Below are 9,211 nucleotides of genomic sequence, written 5' to 3' on the forward strand. Positions count from 1 at the left end.
AACAATGGAGCTTTATCAGGACCTGGCCATAATTGTTGCGAATCCTAGAATTCATACGGTTTTCAAACCCGTTAATGATAATAAATCCATTTTCAATGTTGCAGTCTATCTTGATCACAGGAAATCGGTCTTGACTGAACAAGACAGCAGATACAAGAATTTGACAAGTATTGAAAGATGGTTACGTCCTAGACTCCACTTGATGATACAAAGAGATGCATGGATTCAAATTTGGTATTCCTCCATATCCTCCTTAGTGCTATAAGGACTTATGTTTCACTTAATCAACTCCCTTTCCAAAATTAAAACGCCAAAAATTACCTTTTATTACAGGGAAGGTGTGCTCCGTTCCATCCTGTATCATTTAGCTTGCCGCTTTGGCATTCATTTTCAGCTAAAAAAAATATTCTTTGGGAAAAAAAAAACTGCACACCTGGTAAATGTCTGAACTGGCTCTATTGAAAACGATTTGTACTGAGGTGCTGGGCAATGTGAAAAATTCTGCCTGTGCTCTTTTGCTCTGTGCTGCTAATTCACATATGGCAAGTCTCCTTGAGAATCCTCGAATAATAAGTCTACGTTGTGTGAAGCCCTCCTAAAGGATATAAAAGAGGTCTTTAATGAGGAGTTGTGAGGTTAACAAACATGAAGGAATGGTGAAGCATGGTGGTTGGGTTACAGCTGAAACGAGAAAACTAGATGTTAAGGTGCGAGCTAATGGAAGCGATAGATGGGAACAGCTACTGTTACAGCTGCACAAGCAATTTGACAGGATGTTTGGGGGAATGGAAAGTGTTATCGGACTGCTCTTCACAGAATTGAAACAGATAGCTTTTTACACATAAGAATTCTGTGCATCAGACTAGAGATGCTATGAAAAGTCACTGGATATTGGAACGGCTTTTTATGGGTGGGTTTTCAGTCACCTCCATACTTGCATACTTATTGTTCTCAATCATTCAATTTTACAAGCTCTTGTGGGATACAGGGACAAAGGTTTGCAGATATCTGAGTAACGCATCCCCCCTTCCACCTATTCTTTTTATATTTTACTTGTGATTCCTTAACATAGCAGAATTCAGTAAGTTAAAAACCTTCTTCCGGCATGCTGGTTTGCATTTTTTATGTGGTAAATGTTAAACCAAGTGATTCCTACCTGCCATTTGTAGTGTTGTTATAATTGCGGACATGTTACTGCTGCACCATATGCTGCTCTTTCCTGTTTGGATTTATCCTTAGGTTGTAGTTTGCCATCAAATCTTCTTTGACTTATAGGCAACCTCCAAGAGACACTCAAGAGCCTTAATTGTCAACTGTTTTGCTCATGTCTGCAAATTAGGGCTGTGCATACTTGGTTGAATCCTATCTTCTTCTTTTCCTTTTTCCTATCCACTTGGGCAAACATATCTTTTCCAGTGAGTCAAGCCATCTCATCTACAAAAGCTTGGTGGGAGAAAAATGGAGTTGACAGCTTGCAGTTTGGTCATCCTGGCTTCTAGGGAGAATTCAGTTCTGATTTGCTCTTGGACCATTTGTTTGTTTAGTACTTTATGGTATCCGACAGGACTGTTCCTCTTGGCACCATATTTCAAATACATTGTAATTCATTCCTGTCACTTTTTTCATGGTCCAGTTTGCACAGCCGTTACATCTAGACATTGACCTTTTTAGACCTTGACTGTGGCCTTGCTTCTTCCACAATTTAATAGAATAATGGAATTCAGCAAGCAAAGGATGCAGTTTTTTGCAGAGGATAGAGTACTTCCACACAGAAGATTAGAGTCATCACTTTATTTTTATCCCCCAGTAACCTTTGTGTTCCATGTGTTGTAGAGCACTACACCTTGTTTTTTTACAGTATTGTGTTGGACATACAAACTGTGTACTTGGAAGATTATCACACCAGGACTACCACTGTATGAATCCAACAGTTGGCATTTTTTTTATTGCATGACCACCGTGCCTGTCCTGCTAGTCAAGCAGTAGTAGTTCTGTTTGACTGAGCATATCTTTTATTTTCATGGGGAGGGATTGTGAATTAGTGCATATTGTCTGCTTTTCCAGGATGTTGTTTGGTGTGATATTCAGCACCTGCTGTTGCAATATAACAGTGAGAACCATGGTCAGAAGGGCCTAAATTTCTCTCCCTTTCCTTGTCGTTTCATGACCTAGGTGAAATTATCTCATTTCCCGTTGTCAGGGTAGAACAAAAGAGGTTTATAGCAGGAACTTTGCAAGTTATCCCTTTCCCAGTATTTTTAAACTTTTTTAAAAAAACTTGTGTTGATTGTGCCAATTCCTTCAATCATATTGCTCGATTCTCATCCTTTGTTGTTCATGTGGGCACAATTCCAGAAGTTTTGAAAAAGGGTTGTTTCTAATAAAAAACCCAACTGCACCTGTAGTCGCTACGGGAACACGAGGTGGAGCAGAGCTAACATGTAGTGAGGTAAGTAGGATTGCAGTATTGTGTTCATTTCTGAAACTTTGATTTTTGTGAATTGCAAATAAAGTGTTATTACACAACGCTATATCGGATGCTTCTGGGATCCTCTTATCAGAAGAACCACAGCTACTCAGGTTAACGCTGTGGTGAAATCTCTTGGTGGAATTTTTGTATAAAGCAAAATTGGTGTGAATCTATTCACAGTATAAAAATTAGGTAGGTGTCTTGTATTTATAGTTCTATAACAAATAAAATGCCCCTTATTCCCTTACAAAGTCATACATTTATGTCACAGCCTAGAAAAAGTTACTTTCTGGACTATTTCATTAAATTCTTCAGGGGATTCTGGGAACTGTAGTCCAAATAAATAACTCTCCTAAGTTCTTCCTTATCTTTTATAGATGTCGCACTTATGCTGATTTAAGAAGCCACCCATCCTCATTTCTGGATTATATAAAAATAACTGAGTAACAATGGTTTCATATGCTGTTGTCTCAGTCAAAAAGAATAACAGGAATAACTATTATATTGGAGTATTTTATAAGCATAATACTTCTTTGCCATTTGTACTTCTGTTCTGTAGAAGATTTAATGCCATCCATCATTTAGCACTTGTGACATTCCCAAACTGCCTTATGTTTAGTATGGTGCTAACCTCTCACAGAATCAGGAAAGAGGGACCCTGTGCCAAAGGATGTTGATGGAGCCCAGCCCCTCCCTCCTTTCAAGCACTATCTTACTATCTTACTGTAAATAAAGAAAGTGCCCCACAATCTCTTCACTGTTTGTTCTGTCTAGCATGATCCTGAGTCCCAGACTGGCCATTTGGCTGTTGTCTTGAACCACTTTTAAGTTAGGTGAGCCTAAATACTCTGAAGGCATCAGATCCCATCTGATCTTGGAAGTTAAGCAGGGAATCTTGGAAACTGACTCAGGTTAGTACTTAGATGAGAGACCACCCATGAATACTAGGAGCTGTAGGCTGTATTTCAGAGGAAGGAACTGACAAAACCACCTCTGAGTATTTCTTGCCTAAGAAAACCCTATGAAATTCACGTGGTCACCATAAATTGACGGGTAACATGAAGGCATGTGCATACATGCACACGTGCATGTGTATATACACACACACATACACACAGGATTTTACATTGCCATGGCAAATGAAGCACAGTCGTCCAGCTGCCAAACATAAGGTGGCAGTATAGTAACTAGAGCCCCTTTGGATCAAACTTTCTGCCTCTACTCCGTGGTTAGTTATGCTACAATTTATCATTAAAATGAATGCCCTTCAAATATCCTGACTGTATGAATGGTATATGTCTGAATGCACAGCCACACTTAAACATTCCTTTCTAAGCTATGATCTTGTTGAGATTAGGACTCCAAGCATATATGAGTTGCCTGTGCAGATGTTAACACAGGATACACTTTCAAAGAAGAAGAAAAAGTGTTATGTTTAAGATTTTTAAGGTGGTTTTTTTAGTGCCATCAGACAGAATGATGCTTTGCAAAGTACCCTAAAGATAGGCCTCTGCCACAAGAAATTTAAAATACAAATGTTGCTACAGGTACAGGAACAAAAAGAGGAAAGGGAAGAAAGAAAGGGACAGATATTTTGCTGATGATGATTTTCTACTCACATTATAGACTAATATAGGAAACTATCGTTTGGTGAAAATGAAATTGCCCTTTGTCATTACTTGTCATTACGGATTCTGTGTGATACATTTCCCACTTTCCCAGTGCCAGGCATCCTTACACTTTGTTAGCAAATGTGCTCTGCCAACAGAAATGCTAGTGGCATACTAGTAGAAACACTTGGAGGATATCTTGCTCCCTCCCTTCCAGGGAATGTGGCGAGCAGCTGCCTCTCTGTATTAGCTGTCAGGTCCTTGGGGATAAGGGAAGGTGAAAGGGAGGCTTAACAGATAGCCTGTGGCTAAAGACACAAAGCAATAAATCCCAGTTTGACTTTTGCTTTAGATTTGAATCCTCTTTCTGGTGCAGCATTTTACCCATTGCGTGTGCTCAATGTATTTATTTGGGAGCTATTCCGGAATCCTTTGTGCATTACTTTTATTGAAGTGGCAGGAGATGGCGACGCCACTCTAGGTGCTCTAATCAAGTCTATTCTTCTCTTCTCACTTTTTCCTTTGTTGCTTTCAGGAAGAAGATGTTCCTTCCATGCAAGAACTCGTTCGCCAAGTGGTGGAGGGGGAGCTGACATTATTTGAGAGACCGAAGACTTATCTCAAACGGTCGTTTAAACAAACGGTCTACAAAAAACTGGTGGAGAAAAGTATTCTCAGTTACCTAGACTATAACCAGTATCACCTGCCAATGTTTGCTTGGCCAGGGATAGTTTAGGAATGCCTGACTGGATATGACTGGCTCTTTTTGCTCTTTTCAGGTAGAAAGTCTTCAGTTACGAAATGCTGGAGGTGAGAGGGGGCATGGTGGTATGTCCCTTAGATCTAATTTTTCATGACCATCCAGTGAACAAAATGAAATGTGTCTTATTTAAACACCCCAGTAGGTGGAGCATAATGCCGGTCCTGTAATTCAGCAAGGCACAGTTCAAGAAGTAAAACAAAAGCCAATGCAGTTGAGTGATGATACACAACAATTCCTACAGAGTGTGGAACTTTCTAAAAACTATCCATTAAAGATAATTGTAAATTGATTGCCTTTGTTCTTTAGTCCTGTTTATCTGATCTGAGGCCTACAGAGTTCTGACTGGAGGCCTTTGTCTCAGTTTTGGTGACTCAGATTAATGCTACAGCAACTCCATTTCACTGCACTGACTCAGCTTTCTGAGTTGTGCTGCCGTTAAGCCCTGTAGTCGCCTGCGCTCCTCTGTGCCAGGGACTCCCTCCCAAGCAGAACCTGACAGATGGCTGGTGAGATTTGCATATTGCATTTTAGCTTTTTAATTGTTCATTCCAAATGCGAACTTTGTATCTCTCTGTCTTCCTGGACAGAAGGTACATTGTAATAGGAGGGAGGTCAATTCTCTAATGTGTTGGCTAGTGACCCAGCAGCTGTGGGGTTAACTCCCTTTCCAGTGGCATCTCAGCAACCCATTGACCAATTGCAACTTGGTCCATTGAAGAATGTTTGCTATTGGCCAAATCAATACGATAGAAAAATCATCCAAGGCGGGAAAGCAAATGAATTCTGCCAAATGAAATCTGCACAGTTTCCCTTTATTTCAAGTGGTGAAACTGAGATTATGAATTATTGGTAGTAGAGGAGTACCACCATAAAACAAATGCTTGCAAATAGGCATCTTTACTTTTTATGTATTTATACTTTGAATCTGTCACATTTATAAGAAAGGAAATTATAGTGTTAGCTGGCAATTGTTGAAAGAAGAGGATTGGGACTACAAGGCCAAACCCAGCACTATCTGTAATGACCATTTTTCTTTCTCCTAAGAACTGCAATCCTATATGTTTCTATGTAGAACCAGGTCACATTGAGAATAGTAGCTTTGTAAGTGGTTACATGATTGCACCATTACGATTTCTTGAATTATCTGGGGTTCTGATACGTTCATTAAAGTAGATTGATTCTCATATATGGTATATTTTCTTTTCAAGAGAACTAACTAAAAGTGAAAGAGACAGACATATATATTAGTATTTGGAGCTCCTGTCACTAGTCCCAGCTTCTGCTAACCTAGCAGTTTGAAAGCATGCAAATGCAAGTAAATAAGTAGGTACCAGTTTGGCAGGAAGGTAACAGTGTTCAGTGCGGTCATGCTGGCCTCATGACCACAGGAATAGTCCTTGAACAGTGCTGGCTCTTCAGCATAGTAACGGAGAGGAGCACCACCCCCTATAGGTAGTTATGACTAGACATTCATGTCATGTCTAGTTGCAATCAAACTGCATACAGGTTTCTGACTGCAAGGTTTGCTTAGGTGCATAGCCAGGGCTGTTCAAGGGTACTATGTAATGAATTGGCAGTTCCCACCTTGGCATCTGGACAGCCAAGAAAGAAGATAGGAGGATAATCAACTCATTTTAGATGTGGTGCTGGGGAAGTGTGCTGAGGATCCCATGAACAGCCAAAAGGACAAACAAATAGGTCCTATAGCAGATCAAGCCAGAAATATCTCTAGAAGCCAAGATGACAAGACTTAGGCTGTCATACTTTGGACACATCATGAGAAGGCATGAATCTTTGGAAAAGACAATAATGTCAGGAAAGGTGGAGGGAAGTAGAAAGAGAGGAAGGCCACATGCTAGATGGATGGACTTTATTAAAGAGACCACGAATATGAGTTTGTAGGAGCTGGGCAGAGCAGTAGAGGACAGGTCGGCCTGGAAATGTCTCATCCATAGGGTCACCATGGGTCGAAATCCACATGAAGGCAGTTAACAACAACAACAAACCTTGACATGGTTCAGAAGAACACATTCAAACTTGGGTTAAAAGGTGCATTTCTCCAAGGTGTTCTGTGTCTTCCACAAAAGTGAAAGGTGAAACCCTAACGTTCTGCATTAATGACACTGCAAAGACTGACATTTGAGAATGGAAGAGTTCAATTTGAGCAACCACAATCTATTAAAGTATTGGATGTGCTTAAATCAAAGGAAATCTATGGGTTTAAGTGTACCTAATTCTATGCTAGATTGTGGTCAGTCTCTAAAAACACATGCATCTCAGTCCATGGTTTATTTAACTCAACTGTATAGATGTAATCTGATTCAGTGGAATTATAGTCAATCCTAAATCCATTTACTTGGAAAATGGTTCCTGCAAATTCAATAGAGCATATTTTCTGAGCTTGGGTATTTTTTAGGATTAGGATTTCAAGTTTTTCAAATAGATATTCTTCAAATAAATTGGATTGGTTATACAGCTGTCAATCAAATTGCACAAAGCCTGTGCTCAGGAAAACCTTATTCTCTCCTGGCTCACTTCTTTGATTTACTTTACTACTTCCTTATATGTTTGAGGTTTCAGGATATGTGATATCCAAGTCTTCATAGTAGTCTTGTAATTTTTAGTAGCCTCTTACATTAAAGAGGAGTGGGGAACTTGTGGCCCTCCAGATGTTGTCGAACTACAGCTCCTATCAGCCACAACCCATATGGCCAATAGTCAGACATTCCTTCGAAATACGAGATCTTCATGTTGGGGCAAGTTGCTTAAGTGTCCTATTGTTGGGAAGTTTCTAATTAGGGGAATCTCTAGTTAGCTCACATTGCCGAGAGGGAGGGGTAACAACACCCTCACGAGACCGTGTCCTTTAGTTTATACCAAAGGACCAAATAATCCCTTAAGAGATGATGCGGAGACAGGTTTCTCCAATTAAAGTCCAAATATTTATTGAAGAGGGGAACATGCATACAGCAATGAGCACTCACACACACACACTAGAGCAGCGGTTCCCAACCTGTGGGTCTTATCTAAATGCAGCACTATGACCAACATCGTCAATTTCTTTCTTTTCTTTCTTTCTCCTGTATAATTTTTAACACCTTTGCCTAATGAAGAAGCCAAAGAGGCTTCGAAAGCTTGCAATGTGTATAATGTGCATTTTGGTTGGTCAAAAAAAAAAAAGTATCACTGTTTTGTAGGTTTTGGATGATACCATCCTTTGCTCTATGGTCAACATGGCTACCCCTCAGATATGGTTTCAAGGTGAACCCAGTTCACCTTACTTACTAACAAGTGCAAAGAAACTTCAATAGCTTTCTAAAGACTGTGAGGTTGAAGGCTTTCATAGCCGGCATCCATGGTTTCTTCGTGATTTTTTTCGGGCTCTGTGGCCTTGTTCTATAAGAGTTTGTTCCCAACGTTTCACCAGCGTCTGTGGCTGGCATCTTCAAAGAAGATGTGGCGAAATGTCAGGAATAAACTCTTCTAGAACATGGCCACAGAGCCCGAAAAAACCACAAAAAAACTATTTATAAAGACTTCTTGGGAGGGAACTTATTAAATAGTCCTTGAGGATCTCCTGTTCATTCTTGTGGGGCTTGTACAGGAGACTCTCCCTTGCCCCCCATGGTTTGTGCCACAGGCCCTTATCACACGAGCCAAATTTGAAGTTATCCCAGGGTCAGTGTGAAGGCAATGCAGGGGCAACCATGGGGTTTCAAGCAGGAGCCATCTTAAGCACAATCGGGGGTCTTTCCAGGGTCATTCCAAGATTAGGTAAATCCTCTTCCCCCCTGAATTTACCTAACGCTGGAATGACCCCCGATTGTGTTTAAGATGGCTCCTGGTCCTGATTGTTTTTGGCATCCTGTGATAAACAAACTGGAAACCCCATGATTTCCCCTGCATTGCCTTCACACTGACCCTGGGACAACTTCAAATTTTGCTCGTGTGATAAGGGCCATAGTGCCGCACTCAACAAAACCCCCTTGTGCACTGTTTCAGTGCAACATAAAAATGCTCAGTCCTCTCTGCCTCCCTGGATGCCTCTGAACTGTCGTTGCTGTGTGCCTTTCAAACCCTTTCTGACTTGGGACGGAGTGGTGTGTGTGCGTGCGTGCTTTCTGTTTATAACAATTTATGCTGCTATTAATAGTTTATTTTAAATTAATTTTAATTGTAATATGTTTAATTCTTTTTAAGGGGGGAATATTGTAATATTATATATATTTAGTATTATATTTTGGATGTGTGTTTTTTAAAAAATGTTAGCCATTTGTTTTATTACAGAAAAGTGGGCTACAAATAAAGGTGGTTGTTGTTATTATTATTATTATTATTATTATTATTATTATTATTATTATTATTATT

At 40.0% G+C, this 9,211-nt stretch overlaps 1 protein-coding gene across 1 annotated transcript in view; it reads left to right on the forward strand.

Moving 5' to 3' along the window:
- Window positions 1-6,145, forward strand: part of CFAP61 (cilia and flagella associated protein 61) — a 134,129-nt gene extending 127,984 nt beyond the window's left edge. The window contains exon 28 of the mRNA XM_042464382.1: window positions 4,616-6,145. Coding sequence (XP_042320316.1) covers window positions 4,616-4,816 — 201 coding nt within the window. The 3' untranslated portion in view covers window positions 4,817-6,145. The remainder of the gene's footprint in view (window positions 1-4,615) is intronic.
- The last annotated feature ends 3,066 nt before the right edge of the window (window positions 6,146-9,211 follow it).

This window comes from Sceloporus undulatus, chromosome 4, assembly GCF_019175285.1.
Source record: "Sceloporus undulatus isolate JIND9_A2432 ecotype Alabama chromosome 4, SceUnd_v1.1, whole genome shotgun sequence".
Lineage (NCBI taxonomy): Eukaryota > Metazoa > Chordata > Lepidosauria > Squamata > Phrynosomatidae > Sceloporus > Sceloporus undulatus.